The following is an 18862-nucleotide window of genomic DNA, read 5'->3' as shown; positions in this document are numbered from 1 at the left end:
GCCACCCTCAGGCGGGCGGGAGGAGCCGCCCCGCCCCGCTCCCGCCGCGGCCTGAGGGCGGGGCGGCACAGCGCGGGGCGCGCGCGGCGCGAGCCGTGTTTACATTCCGCCGCCCGCTGCACGTTGCCGCGGAGTGGCGCGCTCCCATTGGCTGGAGTTGGGCGGCGGCCCCGCCCCTAGGGCGGGCAGTGCCCTGCCGGGCGCGCGGCGTGCGGGGCCGCCCCGGCGGGACCCGGGAGCGGACCAGGACCCTGATACGGCGGATCGGGATGATGGTGCGGGGGGATGCTCCGCCAGCGGGGCCGGGGCGAGGGCAGAGCGGACGGGACAGCGGGCGGCTCTTCCTGCCGGGCGGCAGAGCTCATCCCGGTGTTGCCCGCCGCTCTCCCGGGACGCTTCCCCCAAGAGAGCCGGGGCGGGCAGGACGCGGGGGTGTCCCGGCGGGGCAGCCGCTGGTCCCGGTGCTGCCCGGCGGCTGAATGGGCGGTGCTGGGGCGAGCGGGGCGCGGAGGGCGGGAGGGCGGTCGGCGGGCGGGGGAGCTGTCTGCCGCCTTCGCACATGCGCAGCGCGGGCCCAGGCCGCGCTATATAGCGACTTGGCGCCGGCGCCAGCTGAGCAGCGCGGCCCGGGCGGCGGCGGAGGTGCGCGGGGCGTGGTGTGGCGGGAGGGGGTCCCGCCGGCGGGGGGCCGTTGTGGCGGCGGTGGTGGCGGTAGCGATGGTGGTTACGATGGTGATGATGGCAGCGGTGGAGGCACCGGCAGACTGGGTGCCGGTGTGAGGGGGGCAGCCGCAGCGGGGCGGCGCGGGAGCGGTGAGGCGGGGGCTGCCCGCCCGGGCACTGTTTTGGAGGGAGAGTGGCTGAGGAGAGGCGGGGGGTGGGTGCCCGCCGGGGCAGGGAGCGCTGTGAGGGGCGATGGCTCCGGGCGGGCACCGCCGGCGGGAGGCAGGGTGGCGGGACGGGGTGTCGGAGGGAGCCCGCCATCGCCTGCCGCCCCCCACACACACCGGGACGCCCGGCGGCAGAGAGCCCCGCGGGAGGGATTGGGGGCGGGCGTGCGGGCTGCCGGGTTTTGGAGGGAGACGGGCGCGGTGGGGGCGGGGAAGCCGGCCGAGCCGCTTGGCGGGCTGACCCCGATCGCCGGCCCGCGCTACCCGCCCGCCCGCCCTCCCTCACCCCATCCCGGTGGCGGGACCGGGGCTCCTTCCCCTCAGGGCAGGGGCTCGGCGAGGGGGTGACCGATGGGAGCATCTCCCCATCCCTGCGGTGCCTCAGCCCGCGCTGAGGGGTTCCGGGGGGGTCCCCCCGTTGTGTGGTGTCCCCCCGTTGTGTGGTGTCCCCCCGTTGTGTGGTGTCCCCCCGTTGTGTGGTGTCCCTCCGTTGTGTGGTGTCCCCCCCTTGTGTGGTGTCCCCCCCTGAGGGGAGGTGTCCTGCTGTGTGTGGGGGGTGTCTCGGTGTGCGGCACTGCCACCCCGGCAATCGCCCCCCCCTCCCCCCCCGCCTTCCCCCCTCAGGTTTTGGAGGGAGCTTCGCTCGCAGCAAGGCGGGAGCGCGGGGGAGGGGGCCGCGGTCCTGCCCGCCTCCCTGTCCCCCTCACGCGTCGCCTCAGCACCCCACGAACCACGGAGGGGGGAGCGGGGGGTCCGATGGTGGCTCGGCCACTTTTGGAGGGAGAGCGAGCGGCGGTGCCCCCCGTCCCCCCAGCCTGACCCCGCTGCGCCCCGGGGCTGGCCGAGGCGCCCCCCGGCCCTGCCCGGCCCGGCGCTGCGCGGCGCAGGCCGCCGCCTCCCCGCTCTTTGCAAATTGGCGCGGAACCGGCGCGGCGGGAGCGCGGGCGGCGGCGGCGGGCGGCACGGCTCGGCACGGCCCATCCCGGCAGGTGTGGGGGGCCGCCCCCCAAATCGCCCCGGAGGGAGCCGCTGCGCCGGCAAAACGTGTGGCTGCAGCGTGTGGGGGGGTCACAGCCCCGCGAACACCCCCTTATCTTCTTCCGTGGGAAATGTCCCTTTATAGCTCCCCCCCACGGGCCAGGCGAGCCCAGCCAGCCTGAGCCAAACTGCTGGCATAGGTGGGCATCCCTGCATAACCCACTTCAGTGGTGTAACTCCCAGCAGGATGCGGAGCTGCCTGTGGTTATACACCACAGACGTCCTCTGCTCCAGGCGTTCCTTACACTACTAAAATACTTGTGCCCTTCTATTTCAGTTGTGTAAACCTTGCTGCTCTTTGTGATGTGACTTGTGATGCACAGTACGGAACTTGATCCTGACTTCTTGAGGATACATTAACTGAACTTATGTTATTCCTTCCATCCAGGTGGAGATCTTACAACCCAAAGAAAATGTCAAGACGCAGGTAAACTGTTAGCCTCATAATACACCAAGCTTATCTGCATTCTTCTAACAACTGCTGCTCTGTTAACATCTAATGTCTTTTTGCTCTTTGCAGTAGCCGGTTGCAAGCCAAGCAGCAGCAGCCGCTGTCATGTCAAGAAGAGTCTCCACAAGAACTGCAGGCACCAGAACACCTCCAGCCCAGAAAAAAGAGAACAGCAGAGGTGACTGGTTTGGGCAACTTGAAAAGTTTTGATAATATGAAAGTTCTCCAGTGCATTTGAATGGGAGAATCTTTACTTAGCTGAGTTAGAAAGTGGAGCAGGAGTAGCTACAGTTTGCTTTAGCTTTAGGGGTGGGTATGCTGGTCATTGTCAGTGTATTGATGTGTGTGTCTCTTCTCAGCAGGAGATTAAGAAAAGAGAAGATGGAAAAATTGCTAAAAAGCATCAATATGAGATTAAGGTAATTCAATCCTGATTATCAGCTCAAACTAGGTGAGGGAGCCCATCTGGTTTATGCTGGTGGGTGTGAAGGCATGCATTCCACACTAGAAAGTATTGAATACGGGAAATTTCTACCTTCGGATATTAAAAACTGAGAGCTCTGCACCTTAGCATCTTTTCATATATGTTTTTGCTTTTTTATGCATAGCTTTGTTGTACATAAAGGGTCTTTCAATGTGGAAACCACTGCAGATTAAGGTTAGGTGTAAAAATGAGAATAAAACCAGGTATTTCAGAATAATTCCACATGCAGAGTAGGTAAGGCCTAGAGGCAAGTCTAAACAAGATCATTGCACTTGTTTTAACTTGGGATGTGGCTTCATGGCCATTTAGTTAAGAAAACTCATAACCATGTAGGCCCTCTTCACTTTCATTTAATAGTTCTTTTGATTATCTAAATCAGCTTAGGAATGTGTTTTAACAGTTTACTCCTAAACCAAGTGAGGGGCTTTACAGTTGTTTATTTTGAAGTGGGTTGGCAAAATAATGTAACTTTCTTTTGCAAACAATCTTGTCTGGAGTTATTCTGTTTGTAAAGCAAATGACACCAACAGCTACGGTGAAGCAAAACTCTTCTGGTTGTGAAGTTGTCTTTGCAAACTTTGTGTAGAGGAAAAAATATGCTGTCTAAGTATGCCAGCTGTACTTAGTTGTGACACACAGGTTCACCCCTACCTTTGCCGAAAGGGGGAAATCCTGCTCCCCTTTCTTTCCTGCCTTGATAGCTGGCCATGCGCTCTATCCCCTGCCTTGTTCCATTTTTGGTTCTCTTTAAATGAAACAGTATGCACGTTTGGCTTGCTAATTTGGCACTACAGAATGCATTAATGTTCTGCCAGGTTAGTGAGTTGAATCAGTCCAGCAGAGGGTCTGACAAGCATCAAAGCTGACAAAAGAAGGAAGGGGTGAGACTTGGGCAGTGAGAATCACAGGAGAGGAGGAGGAGCAGGATCTCCCTTTTCTTGTGGCTGTGTGCTGTTAAGATCAATTTTGCTGGAATATGTAACTTCATTATTCAGGTACTTTAGTCTGGCTGTAAATAGGTTGAGCTATACTGAGGAAATCATATGTAGTTTACTTTGCAAAACAGCTATATGGAAAAGTTTCTGTGAGGGGCAGGTGTTGCCATTCTTTGGGAATGGGATCCCCCCAACTCCACAGAACTTATAATTAAAGTTCTGTGTCACCATTTTGAAGGCTGTCAGCCATTACAGCATTGCATGTACTCTATGCATGTGATACCTCCTTACTTGTATTGGTTATGTCCAACCAAATAATTATTAGTGAAACATGTTACAGAGTTAACTAAAGTAATCTAGAATTCCTTCTTTGAAGCTTTCTGCATGCATAGCTTTGGGTTCTTCTCCTTTTGAGTCATTGCATCCCATATTTGGCCTTGGCAGGCTCAGAGATAGTTCACAGCTGCTGCTTGCTCAGTGGGTATCTAGCTGTGGAGCTGAGATGGGTGGCTCCTCCCTGGAGTGCTTAATTGGAAGATAACAAGTTGCTGAATTTCCACTGAGAGACAGTAGAACCTCCACCCTCTCCTTTCTTTTCCTCTGCGTAGATAGGACCAGCAACCTTATGAACCTGTGGGTTCATAAGCTAAAGACAGTTGTCTTCCTCGAAGCTGAGTTTCCCAAATTTATCAAATTTGTTTATACATGTTTTGTCTTGGCTACAAAAGGCTTTGTTGGCATTTAATCTTTCTTGGTTTTTGCACTTGAATAGATGCTGAGGTCCAAGAAGACTAACATACGTTACATATATTGTTGTTGTTACTGTAATCTGCTTCTTGCCTTCCTTGCTCTCATAGTAAAATCAGCATTTAAAAGATACCTTGTATATGTTGCAGAGTTGTTGGCCGCCCACGATAACAGGAGGCATCTCACCTTGCATAATTATTGAAACACCTCACAAAGAATCAGTAACCACTGACTTCTCAAGATTCAAAAAATATAGGTTCAGAAACCTCTTCATAAATCCATCACCTTTGCCGGAACTCAAGTAAGTTTACCAGCTGCAGCAGCTGTTGATGTTTTGTCAAATATGCTGAACTGTTGTTGCATTGTGTTTGTGTAATAGTGGGCAGTTCTCAACCCGTACCTCTACTTGTCTCCTCATCCCACAAAAAATTTGAAGTCCAAAAAAAGGACAGGAATTCTGGTGGGTTCCCCCTTCCCACCCTGATACTATAAATGCACTGGACAGATAACTTTTGCCTTTCAGAGCTGTCCTCTTATAACTTAAGACTGGAGAGTCTGAGTAGTTAAGAGGCACATAACAGTTAAACTAAAATTCTTTCAGTGCTGTTGGAAGTGAGTGACCAAAAAAATACTAAGCAAAGTTTTCTTTAAGAACTTAAAAATGTGCAAATATGCAAATAAACTTGTAGCAATATTGCTGTGCAGGTAGCTTGCCAAGGCAACGCAGTAGGCTTGGTGCAGTCAGGGTTCTAGAAAGTTTCCCTTCTGCAGAGGGGTAGATTAGCTGACTAAATTGGATTTTTCGATTTCTGAATTTCTTAGCTATTCAGGTGTGTTAGATTAACACCCCGGTTGCTGTTTGCATCAGCCTGGTATTTAATGAGAGAGTTGTTAAATTTACTGAAATGCATCAGGGAAAACTTCCGCTGAGGTGAATGAGAAGAGGAGCAGAACATGAAGTCTTACTTTAAGAGAACCTTTCTAGATACCTCATGTTTTCATTTGTTCTGGCCAAAACTTGACCAGAACTGGGAGATGCCCCATGGTGATGTTTTGCCTCAGTGCAAAGCAATAGGTCTCTTTCACTCTTTTTCAGTGGGTTTCAAACTCAGATGATCTTCTTTCCCAGCATTACTCCCAAGCCTGCTGAACCATGCTTTAAAGAAGAGTACGCTTTTCTCTATACCTAGCAAATCACATTTTTATACATGTTGGAAAGCTCAGTGCAAAGTAGTTTTTTAAAAAATAAAAATATATTAAAAAAAAAAAAAAGGATGGTGAATGAGGAATCTCATGCGCTTCTTTAGCAAGTTGCTGGAAAATGCTGGATCCCAAAGATATGTTCAGGTACAGAATTCCATGCAAGGGGTTTAATCCTTGAGGTTTCCCTCTTGTCGATAGGCATCTGGTAAAGCTGAGCTCCATCCTTTCCGATCAGCTGAATAAGGGCATCATTTACTCTCCTGCCTTCTTCACACTTTCCTAACTGCTGCAGGAGGATCATAATAGGAGATTTCTCAATGCCTGCCCACTTAAATGGGGAGAACTGTGTGTTAAACAAGCAAGTATCTCTCCAGCTTTTAACTTATGGTGGCAGCAGAATGGAACTGATCTGGGTTAGAATTTGTAGGCGATACTAGGGATCAGGTCTGCTTAATCTCTCTGTGCTTTTGCTTGGGGAAAGGTAAATGTATAATTCCAAAAATTTCAGTGGGAAATTGGCATTGCGGGTTGATGTGCTGTCCCTCTTAGTAACTGTAGGATGAGAAGTTGATACAAGAAAAAACTCCACATCAATTAATGATAACAATAATTACAAATTAAAACAGAGCCATATTAATGGTACAGGCATCTTCTTCCCAAGTAGACTTCAGTGCTAATAAATTATAAGTTACCAATAAACGATAACTCAGTTTTTCTCACAATAGCCTGTTTCTGAGCCTAAAGGAAGGGATGGATGAGTGACTTTTAAACACTATCTGTAAATGTTTTTCTCAAACTAAACCGGACAACTTTGTATGTTTTGTGTTTCCTAGGGAGTGGGGTGGATTTTTTCGTGTTGTGTTTTTTTGTTTTGTTTTGGTTTTTTTTTGTTTGTTTATTTTTTTATGGGGAGGGTTTGTTTTTTATCTTGCTCTCTGGTACAGCCACCTAACTAGGCAAAATAGGAAACTCTAGCTTATGTGCAACTTTGGGATGCACACATTCAGTTATATTGGCTGTTCTATAAAACTGGACTTGCTGATGATCTTGGCAAGCTGCTGTACACTGATGTAAAGTGTTCAAAGTATACCTGCAGTTTTCTAATTACCATAAGGATTGTTTAGTATGCAGAATTTTTCTTCTTGTTCCTGATTCTCTGTAAACAATAAACATTATACTCCTTTTGTGAAGGTGTATATATACTCTAATAATGCTTTGTGTAACTTTATTCTGTAGCTGGGGAAATTCCAAAGATGTCTGGCTCAACATCCTGAAGAAGGAGAACAGATACGCTCATTGCAAACATTTCACGTCGCTACATTCTAGTTTGCAACCTCACATGAGATCGATACTGTTAGACTGGCTCTTAGAGGTGTGTTTTTAGTTACTTTGCCACGCGTTATGCCTGTGAAGTAGGCAGGTAAAAGTACAGCTTTTATGTAAAGGATCTAACAGCAAAATGTACTGTATGGTAAATGCTAAAACTAGTTTGCAACAAAAGGGTTACAAGTTACTGCTTTTGATCCTCTTGGTGAGCTACATTCAGTCTTCCCTGGCAGGAGACACTGAACCTTCCACACAGGGCAGCAAGCAAGACCACTAAATATTTGTTCTTGCCACACTTTTTTCCTGGGAAGGGGAGAAATCTAGTTTTGAGACAATTATACTGGAAATCCTATAGATGGATTAGTTATGGAGCTCTACCTTTGCATCTTAGACTATATCTAAGCCATGAGACAACTTCATCTGGATTGAGGACTTGAGTTACCACCCTGGCCCCGCCTACATCAAGAGTTCTTGGATGTCAGCCCTGACACTATTTTCTGACTTTCCTAGTAAATTTTTAATTCTATCCTGTGAAGTGAGCAAAAGTAGTGCATTAGTGGTTGACATCTGAAGGCTCATGATGTAGAGGCTCTTGTTGGAAAACAATGATAAACAAATCATCCCTATTCCAGCCTAATTATTGTACTTCAGAGTATTCCAGTTGTCAAACAAAATGGATGTTCTCAATTTTGGCAGCCTATGCAAAAGAGGATTAGTGTTGTAAAGAGAGACCTATGTTCTGGAGGCGTCTCCAAGAATATTGAGTGTATTCAGCCACCACTGCCAAAAGCAGCCTTTGACTCATGCAGTCCTTGCCCAACAGCAGAAGGGATCTTGTGGGTTTACCAATTCCATATCAAGTACTCCAAGGAAGCAGATGTTAGCGGTGCTCTTGCTGCCTTGGTGGAACAATGCTAATAGTAGGGAATGTCAAGGGAAAGGAAAGGAGTGTGTGCATTTTTTTTTAAATATAGTCTGAATATAAAAACTCTTCCAGTTGTGCACTTCCCTACTTCCTCTAATGTGTAATTTACATACCACCATTACATTGTGTTTTGTTGCTTTTTTTCTTTTAATATCTTGAGCTCTTAGGAAATCATCCAATTTCCAAACAAAAATGTGAACAAGGGCCCCCTTCTTGTTGTCCAGCTCAGCAATTCTATATGCCTCAGTGGATTAAAATCCCAGCAGCTTTGAGAGTTGTCCAGTAGCTCCTAACATTGTCTTCCGTAACATCATAACTGAGATGCTGTTTAATGTGACCCAGAATTATTGCTTGTGTTTGGGCAATCCACTTTTACAGAAGTTATGCCACTTGTTCGTGGGTGGGCCTGGTCTGTACCTTTTTAGTTCTGAATCTGGTTTGGTGCAGCAGTTAATAATATCAGAGTAGCACATCAATTGGCAAATATTAGATCAGGTCTGAAAGAACAAGCTGTGGTGTTACTGCCAACCAGTTGCATTTCTGATGGTCAGGAAGGCGGTTTAGTTTGCAAATGGGCGTTCAACCTTGTCTTAGGAAATAGCTAGTTAGTAGTGAGGTTTTATTCTGACTTTGTATACAAGCAAAATAATGAAGCAGGACAAGAAGCTTGGACTTGGGATCTATTTCTGGGATAGTCTTTCCTGTTGGCTGTATGTAGATTATAAGTAATTTATAGATATCTAACTAGTTTCTAGTTGCGGAAGGGATACAGAGTTGTAGATAAGCTGGAGTTGTGGTAGAGCCACCCAAATTCAGTTAAGATTAGAGAGATAAAAATAGGTCCCTGTGTAAGATTTCCAGGCCTGGGCAGTCTCCTTTCCTTTTTTTTGTTGAACTGGCATTTGAACCGCTTTGATACAATGCAAGCATTAGAAGTTCTCCCTGCCAGGCAAACCCTCAACCGTACGGAGCAGATCGCGGTTCTTGCCATTTTGCTCCTGCTCAGCGAGGCTGTCGGTGTGCATGAGGGGCTGCAGGCACAGCTCCTGGCTTGTCTGCAGAGCCCCCTTGGGAGGGGGCTTCCAGGCTTATTTGCTGTAGAGGCAAAGACTTCAAGTTTTTTAGTGGTTCTGCCCTGGGACAACCTACTTGGAATACAGGGGGAATATGCTCAGCAACTTCAAGTTGAGGTTTGAGCCCAGAGTAGTCTTAAGCAAATTAGTGAGGTGTTTTGCTGTTTGGGGTTGTTCCGCTCCCCAGCCCCCCCATAAGACTTTTCTTCTTTCCATGGAAAATTTTGTGCTTATTTTTAGGAAAACTGGATGCTATTTAGATAGGAAAAAGTATGCTGTGGAGTTATGTTAGTGTATCATAGACAATCCACAATATTCCAATGTGTGTACATAGTTTTTTAACAGAAAACTGATTTATTTTTTTCCCTGTTGCAGGTATGTGAGGTGTATGCACTCCACAGGGAAACCTTCTACCTAGCTCAAGACTTTTTTGATAGATTCATGTTGACGCAAAAGAACATTAACAAGAGCATGCTTCAGCTCATAGGAATTACCTCATTATTCATTGCCTCCAAACTTGAGGTAAGAAGCTGTGGTACAGGGAGGAGAATATTAAGTTTGGAATAATTAAAAAGACAGGGATAACATATTTGTTTCTTCCATCTGCATCTTTTGAAATTGATGTTGCACATACAACACGGAAGGTCGGAAGGGGAAATTTGTTTTCTCTTCCTCCAGTTGTGCATGTGTCAATCTCTTGGAGTGTGGTCTCTGTCCTCCCTTTCCTCAGCAGCAGGGAAGGAGACCACATAAACTTATAAGGTATGCAAATGGGCTAGGAGTAGCTTCTGTTTGTTCTGTCTTTTTCCAAATGTACAGCAATTGGCAAACAGTCTCAGGAATGGGTGGGAGACTCGAACAAACCCAATCCGAAGTCTCAAACTGCCTGTACATCAGGCTGATGTCCCCCCTTTAAACCCATTTAGCAGAGGGTTGGTTTTTTTCCTTTTAAAGATAACATGATCAGTGCAGTGATGGTGATGTGTTATATCGCACACGACATCTGCGAGCCCACAGCGTAATTTTGTATGTCTCCTTTTGTAGGTGATGGTAGGCTAGACTGAGAGGAAAACTTGGGATATAAGTTTTTATACTTTGAACCCCCCCCGACCGAGCTGTTGCCCCTAAAGCTGAGGAGGTGCCCTACAGCAGTTATCTGTCCTAAGGAAGCGCGTGGGGCATCAGGCAGTGGAGCCAGCTGGTAGAGTGGCAGTTCTGCTGGCAAGTTCTCTTTCCCTAACACACCTACCTTCACGTGGCCCCAGCTGGCACGTCTGGGTTGGCAAGTGTTTTTGTTAACCAGCTCTGCACAATGGATTTTGCCAGCTACAGTGGCTGTGGGACTTTCTCTCATCTTTTTCTAGCTTTTTGTCTTTTTCTATAATCGACAAGACTTACACCGGCACTAACTGACATTGTGCATAGCCTGTATCGGCAAGCCTTTTCTAACACCGCAGCGTGCTGTACAAGAATCAGGATGGTATATGTTTTTACATCAACTGGAATAGCTGAGTAGAAAGTGGTCAAAATGAAAGCTGTTCTCATTGCTTGGTCAGCATTTATTTCCCCAAAAGCTAAAAAAGTTGCAATAAATCTATCATGTTCTACAATAAGTAACGTAGAACCTACTTGGTTTTAGTATCTCCTCATCCTGTAAATTTCAAGTCACTTCATGTAATGAGCGAAACACCATTCTAGTGTAAGAAAAGTTAGTATTCCAGTATGGACTGAAAAGTATTTGTCAGTATCTTCTCAAGCTTTCTTAGAACTGTAAGGGACTCTAATCTTTGCTTTTTCCCCTCCCTCCCTTCAAAGGAAATCTACGCTCCTAAAATACAGGAATTTGCTTATGTCACTGATGGTGCTTGCAGTGAAGATGATATTGTAAGAATGGAACTTATTATGTTAAAGGTAATAACTTTGCTGTGTTTGTAAGTGCCAGCTGAAAGACTGTCCAGCTGAGCCTTGTGGTTTGGTGTTGTTTATCTGCTTAGAAAAAGAACATGTTTAGTTTGTCCCTCTTTCTGCAAAACAATGAAACCGTCATTGTATGTGCAGTGGACCTCTAAGGCCCCTGATGGGTTGAAATCCCTGCCTGTTGAAAAGGACAGGTTTCTCCTGCTCATGTGAAGGGAAAGGCTCTAACGGGTACAGCCAGCCACGGGACAGAGCAGATGGCTGTCGCTGTAGCGCAGTGCGCTTGCCGGGGCCCTTTGCTGTCTGGGCACAGGGTCCTCGAGGAGAGCCAGGCAAAGAACGAACACCACTCAGTGCTCCTTGTGTTGGAAAGGATCCCCCTTCACCATCACAGAACTCCTTACTCGGGCCTTCATTAGGTGGTACCGGCTGCAGGTTCAGGCACTGGCCTGGGGGCTCGGGGGAAATACTCCTTTTTCCCACCTCCTGAGTGGGGGAGTTACGCGAGATCCAGCTGCACAGGCATTGGGGGTGAGAGATCCATTTTTGTGCTGATAGTAACGCAGCCTGTTCAAAATGTAGTGAGAATGCAATTGAAAATGAGTATTTGTACTTGAAATTGTACGTAATCGTTAAGTCTCTTTTGAGGATCTGTGCAATAAGCTGAGCACCCTCAGAGGGGGAGGAGTGGGAAGAGAGGTTGGGGCGCAAAACTATCCTCATGTGGTCAGAGGTGCTTACCTGTTTGTTCAATGTTCGCAGGCTTTAAAATGGGAACTCTGTCCAGTGACGATCGTCTCGTGGCTGAACCTCTATCTTCAAGTGGACGCTCTGAAGGATGTTCCGAAAGTGCTGCTACCTCAGTATTCTCAGGAAAAATTCATTCAGATAGCGCAGGTAGGTAGTGAGCTGTGTTGGAAAATGCTTTTTGGAGTGGTTTACAAGTACGACTCAACATTGTACCCCAAAGCCATGAAAGAATGCTTTTTCCTTGTTTCGCCTCACCTGTTACTTTGTTAAGGAATGCAAAAGTTTGACCAACAGAGAACTTCATGCTACGTTTTGAGGACAAGCACCCATGTGTTTCTTGTCTCCCTACCCTCACACATTTTAAGACTTCTCTGTACACAGGAAAAATAGAAATCCATCTTGGTTTTTTTTTAATGGCTGTGCATTCCAGTGGCAACAGCTCTGAGAGGAGGGTTGGCTGATTTAAGCCGACAAGGACAGTGAACTGTTTTTACCTGTAATATCCGTAACAGTGTTTCTGTGTTCACCTAAAGGCAGTCTGAGGAGTGGTTTGGCTATTTTGAAACTGTTGTGGTTCGGTATTTATGGGCGTGTGTTGTGCCCAGCCTCAGAGGCGCTCACTGAAGAGCAGACATGTCCAAGTCACTGAACTGCTAGCTTTAAGTTAAGAAAATACATTCCTGGAGTTCTGCTAAGAGTGCAAGCAGAATGTCTTGCGTGTCACTGGTGTAAGTGCAGACTGGTTTGCATCACAACTCTGAGAGGGCCATTTTAACTGCAGCTGATGCCAAAAATAAACTAGATGCCTGCAACTGATGCCAAAAAGCAGAGCCGTGTTACAGAGCGTAGGCTGTAGGAGGACTGCTGTGCGCACTGCAGTTTGAGACAGGATTATACTGAAAGTGTCATCTTGTGAAAATCTGTAACTCTCATTTCCTCCTCTCTCTATTTGCTCAGCTCCTAGACCTGTGTATTCTGGATGTGAATTCTTTGGACTTCCAGTACAGAACACTAGCTGCTGCAGCGCTCTGCCACTATACCTCAATTGAAGTAGTTAAGAAAGCTTCAGGTAAGAAGCCGTTGTAAAGCTTGGTCTTGTCAGGCAGGGAATTCTGAAAGCTGTTACGTGCCTCCGGCTGCCAAGAGTGTGTTGGCTTGCCAGTCTGCCAAAGAGCAAAAGCTACACACACACTAATAGTTTGTTCTTCTGTTCTGTGGGGTTTTTTTCCCCTCTAATTTCACTTCCTTCCTACCACTATTTCAGATGTTACAAAGACTCAGAAAAGAAGGAAATGCTTTCAGAAGCATAGTCTTGGCTAAGCAAATAAGGCAGATTTATCCTTCTTGCTTTTGGGCTAACGCTACTGCTGCATGACTTCTGCTTGCTTTGGGGATCGTTAGCTGTACATTATTTGGCTACTTTTTTCTCCCAAAATGTAGTCAGCCACTAGTCCTCCTCAGCTGCCAGTGGTGTTCAACTAACCTGTGTTTTAAGTCCTACAACCCTGTCCCTTATAGGGTGGGGGGGATCACTTAGCACTGGTGTGTTGCCTGAGGTACCATGGAGTCTGTGAATGATAGTGTATGTTTTTAGAGTGTGAACCAAAGTCTTGAGCTCACAATGACAAAGTCACTTCAGCCTCCCTGGGAGAGCAACAGGACGCTTCATGGCCAGGGAGCTGCTTTGCTCAGGGCACCAGTGCTCACTGCCCTCTGCCACCACACCACTAAGTAACAAGGATGGGAATGCTGGGAGGTTCTGCGAGGATGCTCCTTGATTTTTATCTGCAGTATTTGTTATTGTTTTAAATTTATAACCCTGTTGGAATGCTGTGCAACTCCCCCCACCATTTCTATGCGTATCGCTGTGTTCTACCCCATAGGCTTGGACTGGGACAGCATTTCAGAGTGTGTAGAATGGATGGTTCCCTTTGCCAGTGTTGTGAAGAAGGTCCCTGCGAAGCTGAAGAACTTCAAGAAAGTTGCAGTAGAAGATCGACATAATATCCAAACGCACACAAATTACTTGGACATGCTGGTAGGTGGGTTGTAGGTTTGCAGTGTTACACACCCCTTCTCCTGAGGCAGGAACAAATGCCTTCCTGCTCGCACCTGGCCTGTGTCGCCTCAACCAGCAGGGCCAGTGGTGCCCAACCTTTTGTTTCTTGCTCCTGCTTGATGGTGCTATAAACTAAAGGTGTTTTACCGTAACACTTGCAGGCTGTAAGCAAAGAACTGGTGAAGTGTTTAACTTTGTTGTGTAATATTGCTTTTTTTAATTATTCAGTATCCTAACTCTGGAGCACTTGAATTGTACTAGCACTGTGAGGAATACTGGTGAAATAAAGTAGAAATTGTCACAGGTATTAACTCTCTTCTTCCTCCCCTGATACACAGGAAGAAGTTAACAGTGGAGCAGCATCTACTGCCCCAGGTCAGTTATCACCCATCTCAACAGGAGGAATAATAACCCCTCCCAAAAGCACAGAGAAGAAATGATGTGGACAACCCACACCATGGACAGTTTCAGACACAGGACTTGGTGCTTTGGAACAAGACCACACTGCAGGTGCCTCGTGTTCTTTACTGCTGCTCAATGCGGGCATCAAATTGAGCAGCAGGTGGAAATTGAGACCTGTGTCTTCCTAGAGACTTGAGAAAAGCTTCAGGCCAAGGGTGCCTCCAGGCTGCCACAGGAGCCTGAGCTACATTGGTCTATTCTCAGACACCTCTAACCATTCCTAACTTAAGAATTTCAGGAACTTTTAAAAAATGGCTGAGTGGCAGTTTGTCCACTCAACTTACATCCCCAACTCCCTTTAACTGGGGCTAGCCCTACAGGAGAACCTAATGACAGCTTGTACATATTACCTCTTCTTGACTTGTTTTTCTTCTTTTCTTGGTAAGGTCAGTTAGTCACCCCTGTGTACTGGCAGCCGGGGGTAAGCTGTTCACTCTTCTGAAACCACTCTGCCCTTGCATTACAGCGTAGCCAGCCCGCTATCAAATTCTAGCGCCACAGGAGGCTGAGAATTGAAGGTGGCCCTTCAGGGCCACCATGAACTTCAGTTCTAGTGTAGCACTGACCTCAGGTAAGAGTACAAGCAACAAACATGCTCCTGAAGTGCCCCTAACTGGAAGCAATCTGGTCCATGAAGGAGGGGGTTCTCTCTTACAAGATGCAGCCACCACCTCTCAACAAGACCATGGGAGAAGAAGGGGAGAGGGTATGGGGAGAAGCGAGCTGCTGGTACTCTACAACCACTCATGTCATAGGAACAGTATTTTAAACTAACTGTGGAGCTGTATTTTATCAGTGTTTATAAACAGCATTAACTACTGTTTTCTCCTTGGAATATTTCACTACCTCTGTGTATGAGGTGCTTCACTTCTGTGCTGAAGTGACAGTTCTGGGAACGATGGGTATCAGCCCTCCTCCCTCTTTCAAGGTGCTCCTACCTGTGCCCCCAGCCAGGGACACGCTCTCCGTGACGTTATGCTGTCCACAAAGCTGCACTAGAGCGTCAGGTGCCACCCCACGCCCCATTAAAGTCTCGCTAACCTTGCAAACTTGAATGCATGTCTTCTTCAAACAAGCCATTGCAGAACTAGCTGAAGTTGCTTCCAGCCTTCTGTACAATTTGTAAAAATAAGGGGTTTATTGTAAGATTTCATTTATTTCTAAAAAGAAAGATACTAGACTGTAAATGTTGTATAAAAATTTAAATGAATTTAAAAAATAAAGTCTTGACAGATGTTTTTTCACTTCCACACATTGTCGGTCTTCCAGCATTAGCCTAGAAGTAAAGCTTGGCCATGGCTTGGAGAAACTTCTTCTTTCTTCTCTGTGCAGCAAGCTGTAGTACTTCCTCGGGGTTGCTGGCATTCAGCTCTGTCTGCCCAATGGCTTTTATCTCAAAACAAAGGAGGAGACATCACTAGCAAGAGCCCTCTAAGTACAGCTGTTTCATCTTAAGCATTTTCTGTCCTCCTTCAATGGAGGCTTTACTTCTGTAACAGGCTCTACCACCCCATCCCATAACCAGCAACTTCACATAAGCACCCAGGCTCTATGGGGAATTACACAACAAAATTCAGACTGGAAGCAGCAATTGTTTTCAAGGACAGTTTGCAGGAAGGTAAATCCCGCACCCCCAGCTGCTCCATGTTCACTTACTGCTATCTGCCGCTTGTCTGTCTCGCCTCTTTTGTGGTGGAGATCTGAGGGTGAGTCAAGAAAAGACACCTGGGTAGGAAAGGGACCTTTTCCAGCCATGAACATCCAGGATGAGCTTTCTGGGGCCATGGGCTAGTGAAAGGATACATGTCAAATACTCCAAAATTGTGACATCCCAGATGTATTCATAGTAAGAATCCATGGCATCGTGACTGAAAGAGAACACAGGGTTAGATTACCCAACACCTTCACATAGGGTGTATTAAGTATCTATAAACTTTCTTGTAACATTTACCTGTTTTGTTCCTGCAATGCCTTAAATGCAGTTTTATAATCTACTTCTCTGAGGAACTGGCATAAAATAGCTACCTGGAAGGAAGGAAGGAAGTGATTTTCACAGCCTTAATTCCCCACAAACAGGTCTTCCACATAACACCTCAGTAATTCCACCCTGTTTCTAGACCTAACCAAGCGCTGGTTTCTACAGCAAGTGAGTTCTGAGCACCTGAACTTGGGGAGCATGCACAACCCATTCTGAAACACCAACACGTGTAGCAGCTAAAAGGAAGAAAAAGGGTTTTTACTCAGGGACTGACCAGTTTTCTAAATGCATTTACTATCTTTTAAAATCAGAGCCTAATATAAGCCTTGTTACTTCTTGGCAAATGAACAATCCCACTGAACAACACTGGCCACACATGGTTATGAAGAACATGGCCAGGCTCCTACCACGCCCCCCAGGTACCCTACTCTCTCTCAACTCTACCAGAGAAAAAAAAAAAAAAATCATCACTCTAACCTAGGAAAAATAGGACACCCCCCCCCCCCCGACTATTTCTACTTTTTGCATTTCCAAGTATATGTTTATTTACTCGTTAATTTGGGTCCTTCTAGTGTACTGGAAGCAGCAGCACAAGTTCCATTTTACTGCAGGTTGCATTTACAAAGAAAGTTGGATTCAGTTTTACTTTTTAGAAAGTTCCCCCCCCCCGCCTTAACATAAAAATACTTACAATGTTTTACTAAATGCCATGTTTCAACTCTTACCTGGGTGTGACAGTTGAGTAAAGAACAACACTTGATCATTCTTTTTATCACCTACAGAATAGTTAAAAACCAAAACATAAGTTTTGCAATGCTAGTATTGGAACACAAAGAGCAACTTTTTTTCTTTTTAAAATGCTGAAGAACTTTGTACATTCACCTACCTCCCCCCAACAATTCCTGGGCTTTTGCACATCTACTGATCAACTGAGCTTTCATCACTTTGGAGACTTCACAGGAGCACGACATGTGCTACAGACCAAAACACCACTTCTGGCAAGCAGGCCAGGTGGCGGTCTGTTAAAGAGCTTCACCTTTATCTCCTGCCACCCACAGCAATGGCCTGGCCTGGGTGGGAACAGCACAGCCTGTGGGCTCACAGGCAACAGCTCTTGCACCACAGCAAAGACATGCCAGTGAGCAGCAGTGCTGCCAGCTGACAGCATGCTGGCCCTGGCCAGCGCGCCTGCGCCGCCTTAGCGCCTCGCACGAGGCACAGCCTCGCTCGGGCTGCGAACGCTCAGGGTCCCAGATGGTGCCCGAAGCTCTCACTTGCCACACAGACAGGAGCAGCAATTGGACAGGGCATGAAAATAACCTCTTTCCCTGGGTCTGGACAGTCACAACAAGCCTTCTGCCTACCAAAACGCAGCCTACGGGAAACACGGTGGTTTCCTAACGAACAAGAAAATGCCTGGATAAAGGTTAAAGTGGCTGCAAGACTTCACCGGAGCATGCTGCGGCTGGGATCAAAGATTCCCCCCAACACTCAGAGGTATTCAGGGGTTCTCACTCATGGCCTGCTTGCAGGTGACAAGCCACTTGTTACACGAGCTTGCAAGTACACAGGTGCACGCTCCACACAGTGCCATACCTCCAGCACGCTCTGGCAGAGGGATGTTACAGCCCTACCCCTCTCTGGCCAGCCTTGCACAGCGCTGCAACCCAGCTCTGCTCACTGAGGCTGGAAAAAAATACCAGTGTGTGTGAAAAGGAGCCGATGTTACCTGGATCTCACTGCTGATGTGATCCACATTCCCGCCCCTCATCTGTGTTAGCTAGATCAGACAATATTTTCAAAGTCTTTAAACAACACACTTGCATTTGTCTGCACCATGGGCGGAAGCAAGCAGGCTCTACTTGTGTGGTGCTAGCACCAGAAGTACGGTGGGATCCGGGCGTTCCCACCAGCTGGGGACTCAGGCCCGTGCTTCAGCACAGCCAGCGAGGAAGAGCAAGCGCTGCCCTAAGCAGGTCAGCCCGCCCAGCACTGTGCAGCACACTGCGGCCCCACAGGGATGAGCTGGGGGATCGCCGCTCCCCAGAGTGATGTGCGGGCTCTTGGCTTTTTTATTTGCTCACTACCACACTGGAGCCCAGTACCAGCCCTTTCCCTGCTAGCAGCTCTGGAAGTTCAGTCTCTGCGAACTAACAGAAAAGCCTCTGTGCTTCAAAGATGCTTCAGATTTTCTATGGCCTTCAAGCAACAAGCAAAGAAAAAAAATGGATCTATGAGGATTCACATCCCAAACACATCAGACGGAAAATCATACAGGCTACAGGAACATGCGCGTGTTTAGCAATTTTGTCTCTACAGAGGACTAGGATGCTGACTGAATCCAAAGAGATATTTTTGCACATCTAATTCCCCTTTTAACTCACCTGGTCCGTGTACACGTCTGGTGGTACCATCTTATTGAAGAAGTCTGAGCATACAGCTCCTGCCTGTAGATAATAGTGAAGGGCTGCTGAATACTGATTTGTTGCTGCAGTGGAAAAAAGCAAAAATAAGGTCTTAAAAGTAAACACGGCAGTTATTTCTAAGACTCAGATCAATTGTTTATAGAATTAAATCGGGTACACATATCTCATAGCTGAATTCTACTGGGCAAGTGACTTGCA

General features: G+C 47.2%; 2 protein-coding genes across 5 annotated transcripts in view; one reads left to right on the top strand and one right to left on the bottom strand.

Moving 5' to 3' along the window:
* Positions 1 to 205: 205 nt before the first annotated feature.
* Positions 206 to 15510, top strand: CCNE2 (cyclin E2). Of its 3 annotated transcripts, none has more exons than XM_075085433.1 (12): positions 206 to 275; positions 2317 to 2355; positions 2449 to 2557; positions 2739 to 2798; positions 4695 to 4846; positions 6985 to 7120; positions 9448 to 9594; positions 10888 to 10983; positions 11752 to 11886; positions 12697 to 12808; positions 13623 to 13777; positions 14137 to 15510. In XM_075085433.1, the coding sequence occupies exons 2-12, from the start codon at positions 2342 to 2344 to the stop codon at positions 14236 to 14238; spliced, it is 1218 nt and encodes a 405-aa protein (XP_074941534.1). In that variant the 5' UTR covers positions 206 to 275; positions 2317 to 2341; the 3' UTR covers positions 14239 to 15510. The 3 variants fall into 3 exon arrangements, with proteins under 3 accessions (XP_074941534.1, XP_074941535.1, XP_074941533.1); XM_075085434.1 differs by lacking the exon at positions 206 to 275 and adding an exon at positions 578 to 642 and having other exon boundaries at positions 2742 to 2798; XM_075085432.1 differs by lacking the exon at positions 206 to 275 and adding an exon at positions 578 to 642.
* The window catches only part of INTS8 (integrator complex subunit 8), a 25941-nt gene continuing 22526 nt past the window's right edge, over positions 15448 to 18862 (bottom strand). The window contains exons 22-27 of one of the 2 annotated variants that reach the window (XM_075085431.1): positions 18623 to 18726; positions 16964 to 17014; positions 16212 to 16285; positions 16064 to 16128; positions 15917 to 15960; positions 15448 to 15653 (exon numbers count right to left, since the gene is read on the bottom strand). In XM_075085431.1, coding sequence (XP_074941532.1) covers positions 15537 to 15653; positions 15917 to 15960; positions 16064 to 16128; positions 16212 to 16285; positions 16964 to 17014; positions 18623 to 18726 — 455 coding nt within the window. In that variant the 3' untranslated portion in view covers positions 15448 to 15536. The remainder of the gene's footprint in view (positions 15654 to 15916; positions 15961 to 16063; positions 16129 to 16211; positions 16286 to 16963; positions 17015 to 18622; positions 18727 to 18862) is intronic. The other variant, XR_012659268.1, reaches the window with a different exon arrangement.

This window comes from Phalacrocorax aristotelis, chromosome 2 (assembly GCF_949628215.1).
Source record: "Phalacrocorax aristotelis chromosome 2, bGulAri2.1, whole genome shotgun sequence".
In the NCBI taxonomy this organism is placed as follows: Eukaryota; Metazoa; Chordata; class Aves; order Suliformes; family Phalacrocoracidae; genus Phalacrocorax; species Phalacrocorax aristotelis.
The sequence above is the reverse complement of the archived record's forward strand: the minus strand, read 5'-3'. Positions and strand labels throughout refer to the sequence as shown.